Raw genomic sequence first — 27,563 nt, 5'->3', positions numbered from 1 at the left:
GAAGATGCACACGCCGTCACGACGAAGTCTTCATTCCAGCCATACCAGTAACACTGACAGTCATGACCATTGCCCAAGTGCCAGGCTCTAAATCTACGCACACGTTTGTGTATGTGTGTGCATGCTCCCAAATCAGACCTAGTACGCCAAAATGCACCCATCCATCCATCAAGGTCATCAAAAATCCCCGGAAAGACCCCATGCAGCGAAAGTTCCCGAAGGCAATGTGATCAAGCCAAGTACGTGTACGCATTACCCTCACGCTCCAGGTAGTCCTTCTCAATGAGTCTGCAAGGGAACAATGTTAGCGACCAGACGAGATTGTCATCGTCGAAAAATGTCAAGGCACTCACTTCTCAATGTTCTGCTTGATGTCCGCAGGGTCCATGGCGCCCCTGCTCTTGGTCTGGTTGATGACCTCGGCAACAAGCTGGGCGTGCGCCATGGTCTTGCGGCTCTTCATGACGCGCACGATGGCTGCCTGCGTCTCGAACTGGCGGTCGGCGGCAACGCGGCGGTGCGTCTCCTGGTTCTCCTCGGCGGTCTCCTTGAGCTGGATCTGGTTGATCTTGACACGCACCATCGGATGCGTAAAGGTGCGGTTGAACGAGAACGTGTCCGTCTTGGCGATGTCCCTGCCCTTGGGGTGCTTCGTTAGCACCCGCACCTTGCCGCACGCCAGTGACTGCAGCGTGCGCTCCAGCTCCCCGCCCGACAGATTTGTCGCCGTCGCGATCTGCTCGTACCCCAGCACCCCTTCTGGCGCTTGGTTGAAGAGCACGAGCACGCTGGCCTGCATCGCGCTCACTGCTAGGTCCTTGGTGCCCTTGGGGAAGTAACCCTTGACCATGCAGTGCGCCAGGTTGTGTTTCCAGAAGAGCTTGCGGCCTGTGTGCTTGTTCTTGTAGAATGCGTCGTACTGGTCAATTTTCTCGGCGACTTCCTCCGGTATCAACATCTTGACGTCGGGGTATGAAGGCCACGCTGCTTGGGACAGCACGCTGACCGTCAGGTCGACACCGCTTCGTTCTCTGCCGGTGGCGTCTAGCCAGCCTTTGTAAGTATCCATTTCCTCCTTCGCTAGCGCCATGTCCTTGAACATCTGCTCTAGGTTGTGGGTGAAGCTCGAGCCACACTCGCTCTTAAGCTTGGTGAGCATGCTGCGCTCGGCATCCTGACTGGCACTCCGCCCCATAAGTAGCCGGCGGGCCAGATCTTTCTTGTAGAAAGCTTCGAAAACGTCCTTGCCTTCGATAAAACGGAACAGCTCGAGCGCTGCGTCCAACTGCCGATCCAGTTCGGCATCCTCGTCGCCTGTGCTGGCCTGGCCGCTCCTCTCAGCCTGACTCCGGTCTTTGCTGTCTGAGATAAGAGATTTTGGCAGAGCCTTGATTCCGCCTCGCAGCAGCATGTCAATGTGCTTGGCGATCATCTCCCCGACTTTGGAGGTGCCAGTACCCCACGACGATGATATCTTCTTGTCGTTGATGAAGACTGTGAAGGCTTCTCGAAGACTGTATGTGAAGACTTCATCGCCACCGAATGCATCGCGAATCATCGTGTCCATAGAGCGCCTGAACTCTAGCAAGCGGATGACCATCTCGTCGCCCTTCTCTGTATCATTTACTATCCTCGCACCCGCCTGTTGGATGTACTCCTCCCACGGCCCCTTGAGTTTCCTCGGGATGTTCGATAGACACAGCAGCGAGTACAGCGCCTTGACTGAGCTTATGTCGTTGTCATCCAGTAACCTCGAAACATCGCCTTGGTCTAGCAGCACCGCGCTGTAGTTTTGTATGAGGATCTCGTGAGCTTTCTCAAGCAACAGCACTTTGGTCGTGCTGTCAAAGTTGTATGTGTTGCACCTGTAGTCTTCCCGCTTGAGAAGCCTCTCGCATGCTGAGATATACGCCCTCAAGCCGTCATTGCTGTGCTCGGCGGCAAAGTCCGTAAAGTATTCTTCGGACTGCCGCAGGAACTCCCTCTCGAATTTGCTGCCGTAGACACCAAGCACCTTCAGCATATTGATGGAATCATGCAGGAGCGTCTGGTCGGACGCCACATTGCCTCGGCGGTCGTGTTCCACCAATTGGCACATCCCCAGAACCACCTTCTTCCCACTGTCTGACTCTTCACTCCCCGCTGCCGAGTTGAAGACCATCTTGCGGAAGAGCGACAGAAGCAGGTCATTGATGGATTGGTACTTCTTGTTGTTCAGCAGGAACGAGCGGTCGAGAAAGCTGAACGTCGAACGGATGGTGATGAGGGTCTTGTTGAAGGCCGCCCATTGCGTTCTCACCCGCAGCAGCACATCGATGTTGGACGCCATGCCGCCTTCCTTTATCTTGGCTAGCACATCGCGGTACAGGTGCTTCTCGCACTCTTGCTTGAGCACGCTGAACAGCTTGTCCCCTTGGCCCCGCAGGCACAGGTCCTCCACACCGCGGTACACCCTTTCCAGGGGTACGCGGGGGACCTGGCCGTTGAGGATCGACCGCAGCGCAGTCTCGACGTTATCCCACGTCTTCTTGTAGTAGTCCTCGACATCGGCGGCCGTCTTGGAGCTGGTCCTCAGATTCTTGATGACGATCCGCCTGGCACCGGACAGCGGCTGGAAGCCGGCCGCGCCCTCAGGCTTCTTGCCCATGGCCTTTGCGCTCATCGTGGCCGTGGCCATGGTGTTGATGGAGGCGGCAGAGGTTGGTCTGAAGGCTGTTGGGGGCGCGGTCTCTCCGGAACGGATGCGCTTGGGGTCGGGAGCGGTTCGCGACTGGGAGGAGGGAATAGAGTCGACTCGAGGGCGGCGTCGGGATGGGGGCGATGTGTGGCGGTGGTTGTCGGGGGTCGAGCTGTCGGAGGGTCCCTCGGTTCCCAATGACCTTGACTGCATGCCCAGGCCCCGGCGGATCCAGCTGCAACAACTCGAGCTGTTGTCGCACAGATCCTGGTGGGTATGTTAGGTTACTTCTTGGCTGACGGGTGCTGCTTTAAGTTTCTGTGAGATTCAGGTGACCAACCAAAGTACTAGGTGTGGAGATGGAAAGGACCGAGTCTTCTGCACGTAAACGCGAGCTGAAATTACATACGAACAAAAGTAACGAAGCAAGGTCAAGACCGGTCAATGACGAGTGGGATGACCCGATGAGGGTGGTCAGTGGTCAAACGGAGTTAAAGAGCTCCCCCACATCTGCTCCGCGCCTTAACGCGACCGATAAGAAGAGCTGGGGCTGACCGTGCCGAGGGCCAACGACATCCCTCATCACTACCCACCTTTAGAGACTAGGATACTATAGCATACCTACTCATTCTCTATAACGTCAGCCCTAACTCTACCGTTACTCCATCAGCGACGTATCTATACTTGTGTGATCTCTGCTTCTTTCTTTTCTCGCCGAGACTATGACCGTGATGCCCATGGTTGAAACCATTCACTGATATTAGAGCCCATTATATGTACAAAGTACGATGGCCCAGCTAATTCATACAATCTCCCTGTAAATCCCAGTCCCAACAGCCGTGTGAACCGCCCAGGATGTCTGTATCAAGCATAAGCTGCCCACCCAGAATACAACACTGCCAGGTTCCTCTCATCGGTCGCCTGGTTGATGAGATCGTTCACCGTCGCCGTGACGCTCAGTGTCTTGGACAGCTTCTTCCTGACCACCTCCAACGCCCGGTCCGCCTCAGATGGTTCGTTCACCACGCTCTTCTTCTTCTTGTCCATCCCCGCGCCACCGCCTTCACCCTCGCCGTTCCCTTCATCACCCTCCTCCGCTCTCCTAGCCGCCCCCTGCAGTTTCGCCAACCTCATAGGCGTCGAGCTCCACGAGTAGAGCGGGTCGTACCGCAGGACGTCCAGGATTGTCATGATCGAGTATGTGTCCTCCCTCAGCGCGTCGAGCGTGAATTCACAGCACCTCCGAAACACTCCGTCTGTCTTGGTCACACCCATGCCGTCGACTATGTCGCGTGTCATGCGGAAGGGTACGACCTCAGGCACCGGCAGGATGCGGCCTGACTCGAATGCCACGCCGAGGTCGATGTGCACCACTTCACCTGTCTTTTGATCCAGGAGGATATTGTGGCCGTGCCTATCACCGAGCCCAAGGACGTGCCCGAGGATAGATATGGCGGCTGTCGTGCGCGTGTACGCAAGGCGCTTGACGTACCAGTCGTCCGGGTCGGGGAATGACTCTATGAAGAAGTATCGCATCACGGGATGGAACTTCTCCGTGACCTTACGGTACGTAGAGACCCTCATGTCGTTAGTGCGGCCGGCGACGTTAGAAATCTCTTTCCTACAAAGATTGCCCTTCATATCTTTCGGATGATATCGTTCATGCGCTGGCATGAGCCAGTCGTGCAACGGTACAGTGTTGGCAACGAATTCGATAAGGCCAGACCTGTTTGTGAGTGGTAGTACTTTGTAGGTCCTAATACCGAGGTTCCGTTGCCTGGTTGTCCGATGCTGCTTCAGCAAGGAGGACACAGCAGCAAAGACTTGCTCCATGATTGCGTCTTGTCGAAGGTCGTCATTACCGCCCTTGACGAGCTGCTTATACCTCTCTCCGTTGCTGGCGACCACAGTGATGATTTTTGGAGCACTGACACCGGATGCAATTGATATGGTAGGCTCCAGTCTCTCTATCACCGGAACCGTGGAGTAATTACTATCGGCGCGTAGCTCGACTTCCAGTGTTGGCGGCGGGATGGGATATTTTGCAAGGCACCTCGAGAGGGTGGATGCGTATGGGGAGTCTTGGACCTTGATTTTAGCCCCGCTTCTGTATCGATCGCTCTTCTCCTTAGCCAAGTAATGATAGCATCCGCACGCTTTCTTGATCGCATCCCACGTGATTGCGACGCCACCTTTCTGGCGTTCAAACTCTTCCACTAGCCTGTTCGCGGCATCCTTGCGCAGCACGGCAACTTCATCCTCTGGGTTCGGATTCGTCCTAATTCCCGACCAGATCTGATACATGCCGTGGTACGGATGATCGAAGCAGATCCGACAGACCAAGTCCCTCAGCAGGGTCTGGAAATGGCTCTTATCCAGCTGCAAACGTGAGCTTAGCTGGTTCATGAGTGATGCGAATTTACGGGTCGGTACGTTCCTGAGGAGCTGATGAACGGCCATGTTTGCAACGTCGGTCTCTGAGCGCTCCAGCCAGAGCGCGGTAAACCTGAGGGCATCGCTGTCGTGGTCATCCGAAGCAGACAGAGACTGGAGGTAATTTTCAAGGCTGAGTTTCACAAACTCGTTTCGGGTCCTTTCAGTGCGCTGGAGCTCGGTTTGGTCGAGAAGCAGGTATTTCTCGGCTGTCCTCTGATACCTGTCATACTGGTCCTTGAGTTGTGAACTTTTGGCCGATCTGAATTCCTTCTTGTAGTGCTCCACTTCGTCCGCTTTGGTTTGGACCAAACGCTGAAGCCTGGACAAGTCCTCAAGCATGTCAGGGTCTTGCAGCTGCTCATCACAAAACACCGCAAATTGGTGGAAAACTTGCCCAGCCTCCTTGCCCGAGCTTTTGCCTTTCAGCTCCTTGAGAGCAGGCTCGAGGTATTTCTTCTGGATGCTGTCGGCTGTCTCAAGCTTTGCGACTGAGACCTGATATCCAATTTTGGACAGCAAGTCAGCGTGCGTGACGGAGATGCTTTGTTTTCTCAGAGACGAAGGGTTCCCCTGAAGCCCTTGCAGGAGTCTGATGGACGGAATCATCTCTCCATAGTCCCAGAACGAATTGGCAGTCTCCAGCGAGACAGCTGCATCGATATTCAGACCGATGGATTCACTCGAGCTAACAAGGTCTGTCAACCTAGTCGATATATTCAGGGATTCTTGCCTTGAGCGGTGGAATCGATAAATACTTGATGACAAGAGCATGCTTCGAATCTCGATTAGTCGAGCTTCTGGTGAAGTCAGATTTGACGTGCTCCGAAGCACGTCTTTTTGGCCGAGAACACTGAATGTCGTCTCGCGATGAGATAGAATTTGGCTGACGTCGTCGTATCTATGTTTCGGTTAGCAACTTCTGGATGTCCTTATCGATGCCGATGTCACATACCTTCCACTCATCATCCACGTTGACCGCGCCTCGAAGTCAGACAAAACTTTCTCAAGCTCAGCAAAGTCGGACACTCCTAGGACATCGTCTAATTCGGTGAGGGCGGCAAGGGTACCCAAGTGTTGGCGCAAGTCAGATACCCTCAAGTTCTTAGTGGCAAGACTCTTCATTGTTGTCGCTAACCCGTCCTGGACAGCAAGCCTTGCAGGTTCCATTTCCACAGCCTTGTATATAGACTGGTATGCCCTATACGATGTGGCGGCATGATTCTCAAGGCTCGGGGGCGCAGGAAGGTTCCAGATCTCTAGTCTTCTAGCCGTGGTGAAAGTGCTATCCAAGGAGGCGGAATCGTCATGATGCTGTTGAATCTGGAGCAAAGAATTGGAAAGCCCGGACAATCCCAGACCACTGAGAATTTGGACGAGAGACTGCCCGTCACGATCTGCTTCGGGATCTCTCATGCGCAAATGGCTGTCATACTGAGATCCTCGGAATGCTAGGCTCTTCCCGCCCTCCTTTTCGTACTCGATTCGTGCCAGAACGTTGGACAGAGACGCGGTGCGATTCAATCCATAGTATGCGTCTGGATCGTCAATGTTTTCAAAGACCTTAAGCAAAGTCTCAGAAGAGTCCTCTAACTCTCGAGAAGCTGAAGACCGTCGCGAGCTTCTCGTTGGCTCTGAGGAGGCTAGTTCTGCAAATAGCAAGGCAACCTTGAACATGCCACATCTTGTGGCCGCCTCTGCCACAGTAGCCAGGTCCATGTCAAGCCAATGTGACCTATCGGCGACAGAAATCTCATTCGGGAATGTCCTCGTCCTCAAGTGGAGTATGACGTTGATGAGAAGCTTAATGTTGTCATTGGCAACTGGCGAGGTCGACTTTAACCATGCTTTGAGGGCAGTGGATAGCCCCCGTTTTAGCGGCCTCTGGCTGTTGAGCTCCTCAAGTAACACCAAGTGTACAATGAAAGGCAGCGACTGCTCAGCAAAGCCATCGATCTCGGCTAGAATGGAGGGCAAGGTCGTCAACACTGCGCTGCCTTTCATAGAGCATGCGAGATAAATGGCTGTGTCCCGAGCCCAGGAGGATGATTCTATCTTCTCAGGCTGGAATGCATCGACGTTGGCATATTTGATCTCACCATTGTCTGCAGGCGGTGTCTGGTATTGCAACCAATCTGAGGACGCAAGGAGGGTTTCTGGCAGGCTTCGACTGGAGTCAGCGATTAGATCGTTATCCTCTGTAGAAGATGCATGAGACACAATTCGTCTTAAAGCGGACTCCGCGAGACCAGCCTGGGCTGAATTGTCGGTCATCGTCAGATTTGCTAACAGCCTCAGCAACCCGTGCACAGAATCGCCGTTCGTACCCATCGTCCTTTGGTAGGTTGACAACTCTGACTCCCTCAAGACATCGAGAGGGATGCTACCAGATGCCGCAAAAGACGTTCCCACTACTCGTCCAGCCCAAGTGAGATATTCCTTGCTGGAGTTGACTGTCTGGCAACTCTTCCAGATCATGGGTCCATGTGCACAAGCGTCCTCATCCTTGTCGATGATATCGTCTCTATTGGCTTTCGGGATCTTGAATTCACCACAAAGCATTCGCAGAGCCAATTCCCGGGCAGACTCGTTGAGCAATTGGTCCTGCTGTTCGGCATCCTTGAGTATTTCAAGTAAAAGTCTGCTCTCCTGTGTGTGTTTCTGAGAGTTTCCCGAGGACCGGATGTTGGATGCTGACTCAATGATGGCCCTGAAAGCCCGAGCCTGTGTCTCCGACTTGAAAGCAGACGATTGGTATTCCTTCAGTAGCTTGACAAACCAGACGTGAAAATTCTGAGCCTTGCTCATCGTCGACTTGAACTGACTCTCTTGTGTAGAACTAGCTTGACTGGATTCCAGAAACATCCTCAGACTAGCCAATGTAGACAAGGCGTACCCGGCTAGGAATGAAGGTGCCTGTGCCAAGTGAACTGAGCCTTTGGCTATGAGCCAGTTGCTCATGGCAAGACCCTCATCTGCGCAGTGTGAGTTCGAGAGAAACGGCCTGATTGACCGTAAGAGCATTTCGAGTGGGTATGAAGACGTCGTCTGCAGACCGGCCAGACACACCAGAATTCGGACCTTGCGGACGACTGACAACGCATGCAAAGGCCCAAGAGCTGGATGAATAGTGTTCAGCAGCCTCCGCGCCACGGACGTAACAAGAGGAGGCGTCCACAGAGACAAAACATCGTAATTAGTTCTTCTGACCAGATGGGATGTTGCCCGGACAAGATATTTGCCCTTGAACATGGGCTGCTGATTAGGCCCGAGAGCTGTTGAGGATTGTCCGCAACGCTTGATCTCGTCCATGAAGTCCGCAGCGTACGAAAAAATTTCATCCTTGCGCCAGGAGTCTTCAATCGGACCCTCTTGGTCGATGACATCGCAGAAATGACCGATGATATCTGCAAAAGTACGATAAATCCGATCGAGGTATGGCTCCTTGCCAAGCAGCTTTCGGACTCGAGATTCCGAGGAACTCGAAGAATCTTTAGAAGAACTGAGATCATGCATAATTGAATACGCCATGATCTTGGAAAAGCCTTCCTCAACCAACTCCACAGGCGTTACCTTCAATCTACTGGCCAAGCCCTTCACTGCTTCGTCTTGGCCACGCATGATCATGTGAGCTGTAGCTTCTGTCTTAGCTCGCTGCAATAGGTCATCGAGACTACCAAAGTCAAATATGCTGAAGGGAATATCTTCAAATGAGTCCTTCTCAAGCCAGGTGTAGAGAAGCTGAGGAGCGAACAGTTGAAAGAGTTCCTGAGGCGACTTCAAAGATCTTGCCAGTGAAACCATCTTCATTCCGCGATTGGCGTACTTTGCAGAGCCGGTAACTTTCCCAGACGTCTCAACAATATGGTAGACACATCGTCGTAGCAGCGTTGGGCACTTGCAACCAAGGCCAGCCAAGACAAAGACCCGCAAACCTATTCCCTCCATCACCTCCGGATCGGTCGGCAACGCGTCTAAAATGTCGACAAAAATGTCCTCGTGAGTGCTCACCACAAAGAACTCGAAGATCCTGGTCAGCCTTGGGGCGATGTAGAATTTCGCGCGCATACTCCCCTCCCAAAAAGGGCCTGGTCGAGGGTCACGAACTTCTGAGCGGGTGTTTCTGAGGCTTTCGGGTGTTGAGAGCAGGGTCTTGTGAGGGGGCGACACCAAAGATTTCTTGTCTTTGTGGAATTGGGCATTTATCTCCCATAAATGCAGTAGTAAACCTGAGTACGACACCTGGACATCTGGGGACATCAAATTATGCGGCCAGACTGACTTCACCAGGATATTGTACAGATCCACAAATGGGTTGACAACGTCAGGGTCGCCTTCGCCCATGGACCAGACGGGTGCAAAGGATAGAAGCACGTCCATCAGCATACACAAGGCGACCTCGCATGTCTTGAAGCTGTCCTTGAACACGATCGCCGCAGTCTGCTCAACGATATCCCTGGCATAGTTGGAAACATTGCCGAAATCAGATTGGAGAAGTTCGACAAGGAACTCTCTGCAGAGAAGATACTGATCGTCTTCGAGCGACAGGAATGTGTCCATGAAACTCTCAGGAATAAGCCCAACTTTCCCGGGGTCGCTGTAGTACTCGGAAAAGAGTTGGAGCCTTATTTTCGTCGTTTCGTAGAAGGCATTAGCGCTCATGCTTGATGCGACCTTTTGCCTAGGAGCGACGAAGCCTTTGTCGCCAGGCTTCTTCCTATTGTCTTGCGACTCGAACTCGTCATCCACGTCCATAGCATCAAGATCCTGGTTGGGCTTCTGTCGACTGCGCTGCTCATCGATCATCCCTGACAGCCTGGAAAAAAGTCGCAAAAGGTGTGGCTCTTTGCTGCAGAATTGATGCACTCGCGACGAGTCCAAAGGAGGGATGTAAGGAGCAAGCATCGCCAGTAGCAACTCAAAAGATTCGCCGCCTTCGGATGATGCGACAAGCATCTGGAAGTATCTATCCCACAGGCTTGAAAGGGTCGTATTGATATCGTTGACCGTCCGATGGTCCACAACTTCGAGATGGGAAAGTAGGATGTTGCTTGAAATTAGGCATACTAGCAGGCTCCGCAACCGATCAGTAGACATCTGAAATATCGCATCGTTCCCACGCCGAGTGCCTGCTTGGGAAGAAGGCTCTAAAATCTCGACGAAGTCGACTAGCTTGGGATGGAGGAGATCCAAAACAAGCGTCTTGGACGTCTGAGAGCTTGACGGCTGGGAGTTGGAGATCTCGTTTGACTCTGAGAACTCCCCGGTACTATTCTCATGCCAACTTTCTGTTCGATGTCGACTTAGTGCTGATGTGTCGTCCTCACTTAGTAAAAGCAGGTATCGCGTCATTGGAATGGTGTCTTTGTAGCATTTCCAATATTGGCTGAGACTACTGCCCACCAGCCCCGTCTGCGGCGGCAATTCAAATTGAGGCAAGCCACAACACGAAAGGAGGAGATTGACTAGATCAATCGGTACTAGATCACCAGCAAGCGACGAGGCGTAGGTTACTTCCGCTGGATATTGTTAATACAGGGCGGAGATCGCGTGCCACAATATCGCTTGCAGATGTTACGGGGATTGTCTGCACTTACCAGGTCGCCACATAGTGAATACCCATCTGATCACGTAGCTGTATGTTTTTTGGCTGGCACTAGGGACCATAGAATTGCGAACGTTTGCTAGACAATGCATAAACACCAGGGATGAGTCGAGCAGAGCAGCCGGGCCGCATATATCGGCCATCGTCACTATGTTGTTGACATCATTCGCTATTGCATGATGTGAAATCAGCCGCGTCTGGAGAATGACATGAAGCAGTACGCAAGCTGCTCGGCAAGTGCTGGGAATGCTGATAGATCTGACGGCCAACTGCCATACTTGTTTCCACCGGGCCTCGGTGTTTTCATCTTTCGCCTGCGACTGAAGAGCACAGCTGTTCATTGTGAGTAAACTGCCTAGTCAAGCCAGCAAACGAACGAAACATACCTAGCACATGCTATCATTGCCCAGGACGACAGAGGACCTTGCTTGTCGCCGATCATGGGCAACAAGTCCTCCATGACGGTTATGATCTCCTCCTGGTCCAGATTGCTCAGAGGCAAGAAGAAGGGCAACAGTTGCAGCGAAGTCAATTTAGTTGCGACGTTTGATGCCAACATTTTCTGGTGTATTCTATTGGAGCCTCCAGCGCGACGTTGCCTCTTCCTTGGCTGGCTGTCCTGGGTCGTCAGACGCTGCGAGTTGCTTTTGGAGTGTCGCAAGAAGATGAACTCAAGGCGAGACATGATCTCAACCAGAGCCCAGCGGCGTTCAGCGTTTTGATTGAAAGGCTTTAGAGCGAACATATCGGTAGCGAAGTGTCCAGGTGAAACCTTGAGAGAGGAGAAGGTCACATCGTCGAGCCGCAGGCGCGCGCGAGAGTTACGTGAAGAGTATTCACCCCATAGTTCGTCCAAGAGCTCTTCAAGCTGCTGAAGGAGAACAGCTGATGGGTCATCCTGCAGCAGATAGTCCAAATAGACACTAATTGCATGCATGGTCTTGAGCATTTCATCCCGCACCGAGAACTGAAGTTCATCTTTGTCGAGGGTCCGGCGCTGCCACCAGTAGCCAAGGAGTGGTACCAGCTCCCGTGTCAGATGCTGGCCGAGGGCAGGGTCATCACCGGCCGTTTGTAGCAAAATGTGGTTGAGTATTGAAAAGGAAAACCTGTGAAGCTTGTCCAGATCAAAGCGCAGCCGCAAGACCCGCAAAACTGCATTGGTCACCTCTTGACGCTTCGACATGCAAGGCGCATTCGGGGCTGAGACTAGAGACTGTAGACATTGTAGAAGGGATAAAATGTCATTTCGCTGGACTTGAAATGCACCACGCTGTGAGCCCAGCCGCGAGCGCGCGCTCGAAGGGCCGACCGAGGAGTGACGAGCGGTCCCAGGAATAGGTGAGTCCCGCCCAAGAAGGCTGGAGGCTGGGGCGGAATCCGCGGCATCCAAAAGGCTGCAAATCCTGTCCACGAGGAACACGACGCACTGTTTCCAGCCACTGGCATCTTTCAAAGCTAGATTTTCGACGTGTGTAGGATTGTCAAGTAGAATGACAAGCGTCTGCATGTAGTCCTGTGCGAGAGGCTCAAAGAAGTATCCATCGTGGGTGGGAAGTGTGTCTGTAATATGGTCGATGACCGCTCTCACGGTTTTACCCTTGAATTTCGAAACGCCGTGGGCGACGGTCTCACGCAAGGCCTTGCCACAGTAGCCAAGTCGTTCATTCGCCTTCCCAATGCCTTTGCCACTCAGCAACACCGTTCTATCAACCAGGGCTGCATGGAACAAAGCTTCACAGATGCTGTGATATTCCTTGTCCTTTAAAGCATCGCTAAGAGGCCATTAGCTTCAGATCGAAAGGGTGAAATACAGATTGCTTACTGCCTCAGAGAAGGGTTCCCAAAGAAAGAGATCAAGTCTGTATATGGTTCAGCTTTTTGCCACACGTGACCAAGATGATTGGCGACGGCAAACCTTGCAGAGCTTCACTACGAGCTGTTACTGCAGTGCCGGTGATGTCGGTCTTCAACTGCAGTATATTTGTGACCTGAGGTCTCAAGACCCCCTTCCGCGGCGGCATGGTGAGAACCAACTGTGGTAGAGTTCATCAAGGCGAGGCGAGTGTCCGAGAGGAGAAACTTTCTCCACGAGGACAATGGTTCAAAGGCGGGAGCAGAGGGATCAAATCTGGCGGCCAGTTGCACAATATCAACGACAGCACGCCCCAGTCAATGTGGTGTTGGGTGAGCTGCGACAGGGCGAAAGTCGATGAACCATCCTTAAAGACGAGACTACCCACTATGGGACGGAAATAACGAAGGGCGCAGTTGCAACTTGACCTCAGATGCTGCGTCAGGAATTTGGCTAGCCGGTGGTTTCAGTGCTGAAATCCTTGATGTCAAAGAAGGCAGCTGTAAGAGATCAGGCAGGAAGGATGCTGGCGTTGAGTGCACTCGGGATGCGCCTGCACTTGCATGTTTCTGGGGTGCCCCCTGTCACTCTACAGCTGGAGCTCCGACCACTCATCACCCCGACCCGCCCTTTTGGCCTGTGTGATTGGGCAACATCAACAAGGCTGCAGAAAGTCTAACGGACCTGTCCCCTGGGCTGGTGTGGACAGTCGAACCGCGTTGCCGCCAAATTTGTGTACAGTACGCGACAGCTTCCCTGCACCCAAAAGTTCGACAGCGTCAGCGCCTGCCTCCATCTGCTGGGCCGACAAGAACCACCGCCACACCTCAGGTCGACCCAGACCCGCCAGACCTTCTCGGCGGGAGCAAATTCAAGAAATTGCGATGCGTTGAAAACAGAACAGCAGAGCAGTTCATCATGGCCGAAGTCACTGCCCTGGACGGCCTCGAGGCTCTCCATCGAGAGCTGGTCGCAGTCTGTGAACATCGTTTCGAGAGCCTCCACATCCTTGAGCAGGAGCTCGATGCCCACGCCGAGGCATTCAAGAAGCTCCTCGACAAGCGACCAAGGAGCAATGCCAGCCGGAATGCCGTCAAGACTGGTCCGTCGCACACGCAAGAACCTTGAATGATCAAAGGACATTGCTAATGAGGGCTGCACAACAGGAAAGATTACGGTCGAGGACGACGAGTACTCTATCAACGCGGAGTTCCAAGAGATGGCGCTGCAGCTGGCCGACGAGTTAGACCTTGATGAGGTAGATTCGGCAAGACTACTTCTAGACTCCCAGGAGGACACTCGAACCCTTGGCCGCCCACTGCTGGAGTGTGGTGTGATCCGATTCCACCAACAACGCAGGTACTTGCTCGACTGCATGCGACTCTGTATCCAGATACGAACCTCCGACGACGAAGAGCTCGAGTCTCTGCAGGATGTCTTTGGCACCTACGTCACCGACAACATTTATGGCGGAAGAGCAAACAGCAAGATCGTTTCGAGGTGCATGGAGGCGATGCAAGAAATCAAGGGCTGGTTACAGAAGCTTGCGGATCGAATGACCACTGCGAACGTCGTGTACGCTGGCGCTGCCCCTCGGCTGCCTTACCACGAGGTGGTCGAGTTTTCCCGAGTCAGCCTGACCCAGCAACATGAGTTGCTGGCTTTGATAATGGCCAGCGCGATTGAGAAACGTCACGCGCAAGTAGACGACTTCAAGAACCTCCTCAAGCACCTTCAGAAAGCGGATCGTTACGATCAAATGCTAGGTATGAGCCGTGCCGGGGGATGGTCTCAACGCACCCGCTGACTTGTCGCAGTCCACTTTTTCCCTGTCATTGGCGCCTACGTCTCTTGTTTTGGATCAACCGAGGGGAGCACCTCTGTGGAGGAAGGCGAGCAGTTGAACAAGTTGATTTGCAAGCCGTCCGATGATGACAACTGGATCATGCCATATCTTCATGCTGCAGTCCAAGTATGGTGGATTGCCGAGTACTCTGGCTGGTTTACACAAATTGGCGAGACAGGGCGTCAAAAGTTTGGTATGCATCACCTCTGAGTTGCTACTTTGTGCACACACTTATATGGATACAGACGAGGAGATGTTCTTCGGACCATTCACCGAGGCCATGAAAGCTGGAGCCTTCGACTTCATTCTGTCCGTTGCTGCCGATGTGAAGACACTGGAATGGCAGGATTCTGGACGGTTGGGAATACGACACTGGCTCCAAAGAAAGTCTCCATCCCTTCTCGATGCTGCCCAGTTCTCGGATTATTTCCAGTCCGTCCTCATGGTCCACCTCGAAAATCTGGTTGAGGGCCTCATCTCAAATCTCCCAGATGCGCTACGCAGGATGCGAAGTGAGGAAGATGAACAACGTCAGCTCAGTCAAACCCATGAACAGGACTTGGATCTGGAACGGTTCCTCTTGATAATCGCCTATGCATATGAAGGGCGGCCTGACGCAGCCTCGGCCTTTTGGACAGACCCCGACAGCAACCTAGCGGGTTTTCTGCACTGGGCGTCACGAAGAGCGTCCACCCCACTGGTCAGCGCCTTCTGTGAGATGCTGCAGTCCATCTCAGATGACGATACTTGCGCTACGGCTGCCCATAACTTCCTTTTGGATGAGGGTCAACCGGCATCTGGAAAGATGCGTAAAACTCTGTCACTCACGTGGGCTCAGATATTCAAGGAGCTTCATTTTTTCACGGTAAAGCTCCGCGAGAGGCCTTCTACGTCCCAATCACTCACCTACCGCTCCGGGAAGCCCCCACCCGAACAAGCTGAAGCCGAACCAGAATCAGCAATGATGTTGGAATGCTATCTCAGACTCATCACCAAACTATCATCACAGAGTGAAGACGTCAGGACTTTCCTCCTTACAGATGACTTCAACCTGGTCCAGGGGCTCTTTCTTCTGGCCAGTACCCAGATCCCCTCCCGTCTGAAGTCCTATACCTTTTACGCACTACGGGCGCTGATGAGCCGCAAAACGGAAGAGGAGTGCACCATAATGTGGGCAGTCCTCGACTCATGGGCGACTGGACAACATAACACGCCGCAGATGCAAGGACGTCAACCTGTTGGGCCATCCAACCAAACCCCAGCCGCTCAAATGCGAAGACAATTGCTCGAGCTTTCTCGTGGGTTTGATGAGCCAAATGCAATAGTCCAACTACTGAACTCTCTTGTCTCTCCTGTCAACGAGTCGTCGCCATTGAATGACGGTCTGCCTTTCCCAGAAGATTTGGGCTCCCAAGTCAGGATGCCGGGGATAGATCCCTACGTTGACTATGTCCTCGGCTTTGTCTTTGCCGATAATTCTGGAGCCTTGCAAGATACGACCCAGATGAGGATGCTGCGATTAAGTTGCCTTGAGTTTGCGCTGCTATGTCTCGACACGTTCAACGAAGACCTGATTGTGCTTGGCAATGAGACAAACATCCCCGTGGACTCGATCATGACGACAACGGATCTTGCTACCTACATCAGACTTCATCCATTCGCACGCGTCATGGAATGGATGTTGAACGAGCGAGTAATGGCCGCCCTTTTCGAAACAATAAATCAGAGGCACCAGGACGATGTCGCCCAGCTCGCCAGCGCTCCTCCAGATTCGCCGATAATACTGAGCACTCTGCGCGCTGTTGAAGTTGTCAGCAAAGTCCTCGACATGCAAGATACGTATGCGGATCTCGTGCGCCCACTTCTCAGGAACCAGCCATTAAAGCGAGAGCCAGTGGCCACATCGTATACATCTTTCGCTGATGGGATGATGAATCACCTTCCTTTGATCGTGAATCTAGGCCGATTTTGCGGGATGGGCCACCCGGCCTTGACACTGGCATGTCTGAAATTGCTGGAGAAGGTCTCATCATCGGCGAGGATAGCTTCAGCTTGGAACCCCGGCCACTTCGGACAAACCCATCGTAACAAAGCCATTGTGGCTTTGGAGTCAAACGGTGACGCTGAGACCATATCCGGATGCTTCATTGCAGAACTGGTAGCTCCTCTTGACCTGGCACGAGGAGCGGACTCACCCAACTACATGATCAAGTTATACATTCTTGACTTCATTTTTGCTTGTCTGCAAGCCACGCCTAATCAACCTACGATCGCCCATTTATTCCTGGGCTTCCAGTGTGGCATAGATTCTGTTTCAGTCGAGACCGAAGGAGACTTCGACTCCCGCACCTCCTTGTTTCACAACATGCTACGGGTACTTCTTGAGACACCATACGGTGATGAAGAGACGGGCATGTGGCGGTGGACGATTGAACTCAAGTTCAAGATCATGAGAATTCTCCGGATCCTTTGGATCTCACCTTTATCTTCATCCATCGTTCTGAATGAGCTCAGGGAGAATGAATTTCTCTTTCACCTCCTCCTCGGCGAAATACCCATCCAACCTTCGTTGTCTTGGGATGGTCAGCTCATGACCGGGCCTGAGTTCCTGGTAACTGAATCATCCATGACCTTCATATCCTTCCTCGCACTCCGCGCCATTACTCTCGAGTACGCCAGCATCGAGCTGTGCAGCGTTTCCCAACACAGACTACCGCACTTCAAACGACGGCTCATCGACGCTTTGAACGGACAGCTAAAGAGCGATGATGGCGAGTTGATGCCAGTCTCGAGCATCTTTGACCTGTTTGACTTCCTCCCGCCAGATGGCCAGCACTGGGAGGTTCCACCACCGCAATTCCAATACTACCGCGACCTCGACCTGAGGCCCTGTTTGACAGAAGATCAGGATGGCAATCCGGTCTACAACATCGAAAGGGTCAGGGATATACTGTTGCTGAAACGCAACGAGTTCGCCAGCCTCGGGCAGATCGCCGCCGAGAAGGACATAGACTTGATGGATAGGGAAGAGCTGCTCCTCGTGGAATTCCTGGAGTTCTCGAACCGGAAAAAACAATTGGGCTCTTTCCGCCTCAAAGTCCTCAGGTATTGGAGCAATGTGTTGCTTGTCATGTTTGAGTCAAACGAGTTTAAGGGCAGCGCACAAACCTCGTTCCTCCTTCAGGCACTCCAGGCGGTACTCCCAAGCTTGGAGATATATGCATCGGAGAGCCCAGACGAGGCATACGAGCTGGCGAAACTAGCCAAAATCCTTCTCTTCAAGATTGACTTCTCGACAACGACCTCCCAGAACGGAGACACCCCGAGAATCGGAGACTTGGTTAGCGACAAACTCTTCCAGCTCTTCCAGATCTGCCTGGCTGCGATCGGCAAGTGGGCCGGGAATTCGGAGCTACGCGCCCTCTACTACAGCATCTGCTATCGGTACCTCGCGGGCATCATCCAAAAGGACCAGGACTCCCTGCCTAGCCGCCACAAGGCGATCAAGTCAATACACGTGCACGGGGAGAGGCTCCTGAACGTCATCTGCGACGACGCCTATGGGAGCGACGCCGCGTGCCAGACGGCAGCCCTAATCCTGCTCAACGCTCTGGTCAAGGTGGGAAGTGTCGAGGACGACGCTTTCGTCGTGGAGAACCTGAACAAGCTGAACTTCATCGGAATCCTGGTCGACTCGCTCAGACCCGTCCTGGCAGAGTGGCTCGAGATCGTCCAAACAAGTAAGCCCACAGAACCAATCCCCAAGCAATCAAACCTTGCACACAGCGCAACCCAGCTAACAAACCACACAGGGAACGCCGACGCCGAGCTACTGTGGAACGCCAGGCTCGCCCTGATCCTCTCCATCTGCCAGACGCGCGAGGGAGCCAAGCACGCGCTGCAGGCGAATCTCTTCCACGCCATCGAGCAGTCGGGCCTGTTCGCGGCGGACCCGGAGCTCCTCGAGGCCGAATCCGGGTCCCGCGCCGGCGCCGGCGCCGCAGCCCTGGAGAGGCACTACGCGCTGCTGGTGCGCGTGGCTCGCGTCGTCTGCGCCGCCGTGCTCACCCGCGGGCCGCAGAGCAACGTCGCGCAGGGCCCCGCGCGCCGCTTCCTCTCCGAGCATAGGATGCTCGTCGTGCAGACGCTCAAGCGGAGCGCAGGCATCGGCGGGGCAGCTGGTGGTATCAATGGTGGCAAGGCGGCCGGCGAGGCGGCGCTGCTGCTGGAGGACGCGGTCGAGGAGCTCGCCGAGGCGTTCATGGTGCTCATTGCCGCGACGGGCTTCCTGGAGTTCGAGGAGGAGATGGCAGCGCCCAAGAGTAACGGGGTGCAGGCGAGGGGACTGCCGCCGGCCATGTTTCACTGATTCGTGGGCTAGGGGCGTTGTGGGCTACCTAGCGGGGTCCTTTCCAATGTGCGGAGGAATTTAGGGGTGGGTGAGTGGTGGTGAAAACAAGGTATGAATGAATGTACTGTTAAATTACCTGCGTTGGTCGACACATGAAGTGCATCGTGTTGGGAGTCAGCGAGAGACAAAAAGCGAAGGGGGACAGGATCTAGCTTCTAAGGATAGTAGATAGACGGCTTGGCCCCATGACACATCCACTGGATGATTACCTACCTCTGTGCCGTCATGAATGTGCACATGTCCCGACAGACTTGTCATGGAGGCCTACACCCCTTCTCACAAATGTTGTATGTCGAGATTTCCGAGGCACCCTTCGCTAGGCACAAGTGTTTGTACTGTTGATGCGGTGAAATATCCCTCAGGAAGATTGCCTCACAACGCTATCCCAGAGGAGGCTGTCCCATAAAGAGCGAGCCTAAGGTCAAAAAGAAAAATTCGATCATGGGGCATGTCGCAAGAACTATGGCATTATGTCTTTGTTGCTGTTTGTTGCTACCGAGGCGTGTGTTCTCGGGCTCCTCGTCGACGCAAAGGGAAGAAGCACACCTCGGGTATCTCTACCTATTTACCAATTGAGACAAGTCCGTCTTGCCAGCCCTGCCCCTACCCTAACCTTGGCCCCCTTCCCAGCCATGCAAGACGCCGTGCAAATGCAATAGGGGGTATTTGTTTCAAAACCATCGTGAATGCTAAATCATTTGTGGCGTACTGCCTCTCGGCTTGTCGTACACACTAACTTTGGGACTTCGTCTCTCGTGGGTCAGCGTCGAGCGGGCTGTTTTCCACTTTTCTTTGAAGGTCTGAGCTTCAACTCGAGGTGGAAGAAGGCCTTTGCTGGGGGCCTGGACTTCGAGGTCGACTTGTCCAATCTCTGGCGGCACATCGGGCAGACCTTCTTTGTGAGTTCTGTATGCATGGCCTGGTGGAGGCATTGGGCGCAGAACATGTGGCCTGTGATTTATGGTGAGCATGGAATAAACTCGTGTGGGCAAGTGTGCCAGGCAAACGCGTAGGAACATACCACAACATGTGACTGTGAGGTTGGTGGCTGCGTCCATGCAAATAACACACTCAAATGTGGAAAGCTTGATGCTACTGTCCTTCACGGGCTGGAAGAGGTGCTGAGGCACCGCATCTTCGGACTTGGTCAAGTCGTAGAGCTCGACCCCGCCTTGTTCACCATCTCCGTCGAAGAGGCTGTCGATATCGTTGTCGTCAGACTCGATTGTGACCGCCGCCTGCACAGGGGTATAATGCCTAGAGGTTGCAGGTCGTGGGGTGTTTCTCGATCGGCCTGGCGTGGCCGCTCTGTGTGCAACCGCTGTGCGGGCTCGCTTGGGTGCAGATGGGCCATCGCGCTCATCGGGCGAGGCCACGGCGCGAGTGCGCTTCCTGGTCGCAGGCATCTCGGCAAGAAGTGAATCGATAGTTATCTTGTCGTCCTCGTCGTGGTCGCCGTCCCCTTGATCCTCTGTTTTGACCAGTGGGCTATGAGGGCCGGGTACTCGATGGGCTGGCCCGAATCGTGCAGAGAAGCCAGGTCTTTGTGAATAGCTCGATTGATTGAGACGGGAGTCGTACCGAGGCCGATGTTGTGGTGGGCTTTGTGGACTGTACGGTGGCAAGGAAGGCGAAGAAAAGTCGCCGGTGGCGAAAGCCTCGAGAAAATCGTCGTTGTTCGTTTCGCGCAGACGGTCCTGCCGAGGCTCGTTGATTGAGGATCCGTGGAGTGGGGCGGTGAGAGTGTGTTGAAGTCGAGAGGCGGGGTCTGCGGAGAGGTGGGAGAGGTGGGTTTGTTGCTGCGTGGAGTTTTGGCGGGAGGATGTTGTTGATGTTGTGGTAGAGCTAGTTGTGGTAGTGGTGGTTGTCGGGAAGTGGTCGGTCAGGTTAGTAAGGTGCAGGGGCCCGGTGCTAGGGTGTTGTGACGGAGGCAGCGATGGTCTGTCACTACGGCGGCCGGCTGGTTGGGATGACGTCGACAATGTTGGAGCTGCAAACGGCGACAGTCCAAAGGCAGTCGAAGAGGAAGAGGAAGAGGCAGAGACAGAGGCAGGTGCTTGGCCAAAAGCCGCATGGAAGCCCAGGTTTGGCGTCGGCGAGCCCAGGGACGAGTGGAAGGAAGTGAGGGAGTTGAACAGAGGCGGTAAGAAGGGCGCCAACGAGGACGTCGAGGATTGGCTGGACTGCAGAGCGGAATATGATGGAAGTGAGTGTGGCTGTTGGTCCGGCCAAGAGGATCCTAAAATCCGAAGGAAGGAGACGGTCAGGAGGCGATCAAACGTGGGCACTAACTAGCAGGCAAGAAAAAGAACAGCAAGTGAAGGCAAGAAGAAATAACGAAGGTGTCTGGGAAATTGAATGCAGGCTGGAACAAGAATAGGACTGGGCCTGGCTGGGGTGAAATGACTTGAGTAGAGCAGAGAGGGGCAAATGGGAGAAATGGGGAATGGGAATCTAAGGAATATTCTAACCGGAAATCCAAGCGTCCATTTCGTCCGATAAGAACGGAGACCAGTTGGACATGGCTGTGAATGAACTGAATGCTGTCGGAATTAAGAGCTTAGGGAACGTCGTTTCTCTCAACCCAGGTCGCCTCGCCCGGCCAGAGCACTCAATGGGCACCAAGGATGCCCTGGTCGCTGGTGATGTCGATGTTGGGTTGGCGCTGTAAGGTACAGTCCGGGTCGGAGGAGCATCGCAAATCTCAACTTGGTCACACGGAGCAGGCAAACAACAGGAGAGAAACAGGAGGCTGATGTTGGAGGGCGAGGCTTCCAAGGGTTCTTATGGGTCAAGCTGAGCTGAGGGGCTCTGGTTTGGAAGGGCGGCAAGGTCGGCGTCTGTTTCCTTGAGTGTGTTTGGACAGCAACCTCAGGGACTCGGAACAGAGCGAGACGGGACTGAGGACTCAAGGCTCAGGGCTCAGGAGAAGTGAGGCCTGGAAGAGGCGGCTGGGCTGTATTTGAGATTAAAAAGTGATCAAATTGGCATGTTCTTCACCGCTCAGGCGTGGTCTCAGGGACGGAGGCCCAATATACAAGACGGAATAAGCAACGCAACGCAGCGCAGCGCAGCGCAACGCAACAGCACAACAAAGCTGGCAGCAGGGTTTGTAGGGTGGTCAACACACGCACATGGGGGGAGGAGCACAAGAGGAGTAGAAGGTCAGCAAAAGCTGGGGCAGGGGGCACGAACGGGTGGGCTGAAAGAAAAAAAGGTAGGCACGGGTAGCAGATGCAGGTAAGCTGAACTGGATGGATGGAGCTGTCCAGATTAAAGTACTATATAGGCAATGTGCAAGTGCGGTACGGTACGGGGCACGACACCCACACTCACACGACTTTTCAAGGTGAGAGGACAATGCAGCAGCACAGGGGGGCCAGACCAACAGGCTGGACAGGGCAGAGCCATGGGCAGGGCCGTCCTGCGGGAGGTGCGGGATCGGGAAGTTGGAGCTTGGGACGGAACTTGCCCAGATATGGTAGATACATGACATATGTGTGTGTGCAGGCGCATAGATACAGTACAAATGCGCGCACATGTAGCCTGTCTAGGTGTAGGTGTGTCGGTCTGGAATGTCGGGGAGGACAAACACGCACAGAAAGAGTGGAGGTCGCAACCAGCGAGGCTCGCTCACTCGGATGGCCCACGATCCCACACTACTTGGACTATAGACCACACGGGCATGAAACCAAGCAAGTGACATGTCAACCCGACAGGGCATTTAGGAGTCTTAGACTGCCTGGGTGAAAAGCAGCCAGACACCCAGAATTATACATTGGCGTTCTTGGTGGCTTCCAATCGCAAGCTGCTGATAATTTTCGGGCTGTAGACTTCCATCTGGGGCAGGTTGATGCAGACAATCAAACACCCCTTCAGCCCTGCCAAAACCCAGAACCATCAAGCAGATCCCATTCAATTGTCTATGACTTCCAAACAAAGGTGCCAGCGCAATGCCATCAAGGACCCTGGGACCCTAGCATGTCGGTCTCAAAGTTGGGTGGCGGTCCGTGAGCTCACACCAGACTGAAGACTGGCAAACTGACAGACTGAATGGGTTCACTGACTGACTGAATATCTGACTGGTTGTTTAGCTGGCCTGGGGTGGGGTGCAGTTGCTTATGGAGTGACAAGGGTCAAATCCCATCTCAATGACAACCCCTGTCTGTCACTCAATTTTTGGGTGGAGAACCCTGAATGGAGTAACCCGTCGCAACTTTTCTTCTCTGTGCTACCACCAGCAGCACCACCACCCACACTATGCCCACGCTCAGCCATGCCCATGCCACCAAGCCAGTCGCACCTCCAAGCTGTGGCGCGTAAAGCAAAGATAGTCTCACACGCGCATACGCGACGCTATTCCTGACTGAATACCGGACTGCACAGAAGTACGCTCGCCCACATCGCTCGAGGCTATGGAGTGAGATGCCGTGCTATCAGGGAATGCGCCTAGCCATGATATCGTCCTTAGTGCGGCCGTCCGATCTATGATCCAGGGGTCCCTTCCCACCTCAGTACTCGCCCCTCTGCAACATCATCCCATACACCGACGCCATCCACGAACGGGTGCATTGCGCACCGCCGGCGGATTCCAACTCTCGACACAGCCGGCAACCGGCAGCGGACAAATGCATGGCTGGATGCAATAGAATGATCAGCCCCTTCAGGAGCCAACTCCGAAGTGGTTGCGCCACTGCGAGCTTCGTCCGGCTTGCGAAGCATCGCGCGCATAGGAGATGGACCTACCAACTGCGCTGGCAGTCTGCCACTGCCACAGCAAAAGCCAACGAGAAGACACCCAACAGCACACTTGCTAGTAAGAATCCGACGTCCGCCCGGACATGGCGCATGTCAATATCTCCAGAAGGCTGACCCGATGCGACCCTAGTCCCCTCGATCGCTCGCCAGAACGCAATAGGGGTGCAACAGCTGAGCGAGCACCTCTATCCACAAGTCTTTCCTAAGGGGTCCGAGCCTCCTCCAGAATCCCTCGTCGAGCTCTCCAAGGACCACCTGAGGCGTCATGACCTCCTAGGCAAGACTACCGACGCAGCCGATCCTATCGCGTTCAACCTCCCGAAACTCCAAGCTCCAGAAACCCAGACGCTGGACGAACATTTCTTTAGACTCGGCACGGACGCCGCGGAGCCCTTCTTGTCACACGCAAAAGAGTTTGCAAAATCCAATACGCCCCAGCAGCCGAGAAAATGGGTACATCGGAGCGGATGGACCAAATATTACTGCAAAGACGGGACAGGGCCGGAGATCACGGAGGAGGTAGAAGCGCCAGACGAGACCATGCTGTCATTTGACGTCGAAGTGATGTGGCAGGAGAACCCTTTTGCTGTCATGGCCTGCGCTGCTAGTCCAACAGCCTGGTACGTTTGGCTGTCACCGTGGCTTCTGGGCGAGACGGACGTCAAAACGCAACTTGTACCGCTCGGTGATCCTACCAAGGAGCGAATCGTTGTTGGGCACAACATCGGGTACGACAGGGCCAGGATACTCGAGGAATACGACATCAAGCAAACAAAAAACTGCTTCCTAGACACCATGTCACTGCATGTTGCCGTGAACGGCATGTGCTCGCAGCAACGGCCCACGTGGATGAAGGCTCAGAAGAACCGGGAGAAGGAACGAGTCGCTCGAGCCGAGGGAAACTTCAGCCTGGGCGCCCTGATGGATGAAGAAGAGCTGTGGGTCGGAAGAAGCTCGATCAACTCCTTGCGGGACGTGGCCAAATTTCATCTCAATGTTTCCATGGACAAATCTGCCCGAGACGACTTTAGCGGGCTGGATCGGCAAAAGGTCTTGGAGAAGCTAGACGACCTCCTCAATTATTGCGCGGCCGACGTTGCCATCACACATCGAGTATTTTCGATTGTCTTCACCAACTTTCTCAAGACGTGCCCCCACCCAGTCAGCTTCGCCGCTCTGAGGCACCTGTCCTCTGTCATTCTACCCGTAGATGACTCTTGGAATTCTTACATCGCGAACGCCGAAGCAACCTATCAAAAATTGTCAGTCGGTGTCCAAGAACGTCTCATATCTCTCGCTGAAAAGGCTCTGGAGGTCAAAGATGACGAGGAGAAATGGAGCAACGATCCTTGGTTGAAGCAGTTGGACTGGTCAGGGCAGGAGATCAAGTGGGTCAAAGGCAAAAAGAAAGGGGATCCACCGAGGCCGTCTAAGAATCAAAAAATGCCTGGCATGCCGAAATGGTACAAAGATCTTTTTGCCACAAAAGATGCCCCTATTAGCATTTCGGTGCGGACGAGGATAGCACCACTGCTGCTCAGGCTCTCCTGGGAAGGGCATCCGTTATTCTGGTCAGACGAGCACGGGTGGACTTTTCGCGTTTCTCGGGAGGAGAGAGAGCATTACGTCAAAAACTCAATGAAGTTATGCGATATGACGGATGAGAAGACGGAACCTCTGCTGCGAGACGATATACATGGAGTTTACTTCAAGGTCCCTCATAAAGACGGCCCCGCGGCCCGATGCGCCAACCCGATGGCAAAAGGTTATCTCAATTATTTTGAAAGCGGAATCTTGACGTCTGAATACGCTTATGCAAAGGAGGCCCTGGAAATGAATGCGTCTTGCTCATACTGGATAAGTGCTCGCGAGCGAATCAGGTCGCAACTGGTCGTCTATGAAAAGGAACTACGGGTACCCAAAGGACAGAAAGCAGGAGACACGGCTCAAGGCTACATTCTCCCGCAGCTCATACCGATGGGCACCATCACGAGGAGAGCTGTCGAAAACACCTGGCTGACTGCGAGCAATGCCAAGGAGACGAGAGTGGGCTCCGAGCTGAAGGCAATGGTCAAGGCGCCCCCAGGATACAGTTTCGTGGGCGCCGACGTGGACTCTGAGGAGCTCTGGATTGCGAGCGTACTGGGCGATGCCATATTCCAACTCCACGGCGGCAACGCCATTGGCTTCATGACGCTAGAAGGCTCAAAAGCTGCTGGAACTGATCTTCATTCCCGAACGGCTTCGATTCTGGGCATTTCGAGGAATCATGCAAAGGTATTCAACTACGGGCGAATCTATGGCGCTGGCCTCAAGTTCGCCGCACAGCTGCTCCGGCAGTTCAATCCAACGCTTTCCGAGCGTGAGACCGAGGCCATCGCAAAGAAACTCTACACTTCGACAAAAGGGGCACAGTCGGAACGGAAGGTACTTTACAAGCGAAAGTTTTGGCGGGGTGGCACAGAGTCCTTCGTTTTCAACAAGCTCGAAGAGTTTGCTGAGCAACGGCGTCCGCGCACACCTGTTCTCGGAGCTGGCATCACCGAGGCGTTGATGAGCAGCTACGTCAGCAAGGGTGGCTTCCTCACGAGCCGCATCAACTGGGCCATTCAGAGCTCAGGCGTTGACTACCTGCACCTCCTGATCGTGTCTATGGATTATCTGGCCCGACGCTTCAACATCGATGCTCGTCTTGCCATCACGGTACACGACGAAATCCGCTACCTCGTCAAGAACGAAGACAAGTACCGTGCCGCCATGGCGTTGCAGATCGCCAACCTCTGGACACGATGCATGTTCGCCCAGCAGATCGGCATCGATGACCTCCCACAATCATGTGCCTTCTTCAGTGCTGTCGACATCGACCACGTCCTCCGCAAGGAAGTCGACATGCCCTGCATAACACCATCTAATGATACACCCATACCACCCGGCGAATCCATCGACATCCAACAGCTGCTCGCCAAGGGCAGCGAGGCCCTCCTCGACGAAGCCGTCATCCCAGAGAACGCACCTCAACTCGACCACATCCAGTACACGCCGCGCACACCAGTAATGCAGACGCTCAAGAAAGAGGACGCCTCGACGGCGGACCTAGCTTTCATCAAGGCGCAGATCACGTCCGACATGAAGGAGCTCAACGAGGTCTGCGCCGAGCAGCGCAAGAAGGTCGCCGCGCTGGCGCCCAAGAAGGAGCCCACGCCTCGCGCCTCCAAGGTCCTGCCGTACTCGTCGCACGCGCAGCTCATGCCCATGGAGGAGCCCCTGCTCGTGTCGGAGGCGTTCCGCGCCGACCAGGCTAAGCGCTTCGGTCCCGGCGGAGCCGCGCAGAAGAAGATCGACTGGTCAAGGACGGCCCGCTGGACCAAGACGAACGTCGCCAGCCGAGGCACGGGGCATTGAGGGGATGTGGCTTGACAGGAATACGCGGTAGGACTTGGCTCATACTATCTGGTGGTGTACGTTGGCTTCTTCTTTGTATATTCTACTCTACGTGGCAGCAGTTCCGGGACGCTTGCTGTGTATAATTTGCTGTCTTTGCACGTGGAAGCACGCACTGTATTGATACCTTGGCGCGCGGTCTTTGTTGGGCTTGGTCAGGGGTTTCGCATCTCGTTCTGGGCTGGCGCAAGGTATGGACGGTAAAGTTCGGGGCGGCGATGGCTGTCGGAGTTAAGCATGTTGAAAAAGGGACTCTTGTTTTTCTGCTGTACTGGAGTCACATAAGCCCCGTTTCTCGGAAATGAAATCCGAAGATTGTGCTCAGCTTCCCTCGCCAGCGCGGACTCGGTGATCCACTGCCTTCTCATCGCCGTCGGAGTTTAGGTGGTCTTGTTCCTTTCTCATCACAATTTGGTTTTCGGAAAACTTCCATACGCCCGAACCTTCTCTATGGTCAAGCTATATTCCGGCCACCTGCCTGTCCTCCCCTTTATTTCCTATAGCCGAAAGAGGCCAGTGAAGATGAGTGTCATAAAG

General features: G+C 54.0%; 4 protein-coding genes across 4 annotated transcripts; 2 read left to right on the top strand and 2 right to left on the bottom strand.

The window, feature by feature from the left end:
- Window positions 1–230: 230 nt before the first annotated feature.
- On the bottom strand, window positions 231–12,739 carry J7T55_007353 (uncharacterized protein; the record flags this gene model as incomplete). Its single annotated transcript, XM_053144106.1, has 9 exons — window positions 231–288; window positions 354–2,912; window positions 3,561–6,011; window positions 6,066–6,369; window positions 6,505–10,398; window positions 10,708–11,048; window positions 11,102–12,490; window positions 12,541–12,577; window positions 12,634–12,739. The coding sequence occupies 9 exons, from the start codon at window positions 12,737–12,739 to the stop codon at window positions 231–233; spliced, it is 11,139 nt and encodes a 3,712-aa protein (XP_052993043.1).
- Window positions 12,740–12,814: 75 nt separating this feature from the next.
- J7T55_007352 (uncharacterized protein) lies at window positions 12,815–18,785 on the top strand (the record flags this gene model as incomplete). Its single annotated transcript, XM_053144105.1, has 8 exons — window positions 12,815–12,902; window positions 13,004–13,072; window positions 13,166–13,209; window positions 13,312–13,672; window positions 13,737–14,336; window positions 14,388–14,609; window positions 14,662–18,156; window positions 18,229–18,785. 8 exons carry the CDS (start codon window positions 12,815–12,817, stop codon window positions 18,783–18,785), a joined length of 5,436 nt encoding a protein of 1,811 aa, XP_052993042.1.
- Window positions 18,786–19,587: 802 nt separating this feature from the next.
- On the bottom strand, window positions 19,588–21,350 carry J7T55_007351 (uncharacterized protein; the record flags this gene model as incomplete). The annotated part of the gene is made up of 3 exons (XM_053144103.1): window positions 19,588–19,778; window positions 19,849–21,066; window positions 21,299–21,350. 3 exons carry the CDS (start codon window positions 21,348–21,350, stop codon window positions 19,588–19,590), a joined length of 1,461 nt encoding a protein of 486 aa, XP_052993041.1.
- A 2,127-nt stretch (window positions 21,351–23,477) lies between these two features.
- Window positions 23,478–26,987, top strand: J7T55_007350 (uncharacterized protein; the record flags this gene model as incomplete). Its single annotated transcript, XM_053144102.1, has 2 exons — window positions 23,478–23,643; window positions 23,716–26,987. The coding sequence occupies 2 exons, from the start codon at window positions 23,478–23,480 to the stop codon at window positions 26,985–26,987; spliced, it is 3,438 nt and encodes a 1,145-aa protein (XP_052993040.1).
- Between the last annotated feature and the right edge of the window lie 576 nt (window positions 26,988–27,563).

This window comes from Diaporthe amygdali (assembly GCF_026229845.1).
Source record: "Diaporthe amygdali strain CAA958 chromosome Unknown NODE_16_length_960263_cov_65_539585, whole genome shotgun sequence".
Classification (NCBI taxonomy): domain Eukaryota; kingdom Fungi; phylum Ascomycota; class Sordariomycetes; order Diaporthales; family Diaporthaceae; genus Diaporthe; species Diaporthe amygdali.
Note: the sequence above shows the minus strand (reverse complement) of the source record. Positions and strands in the feature narration are given on the sequence as shown.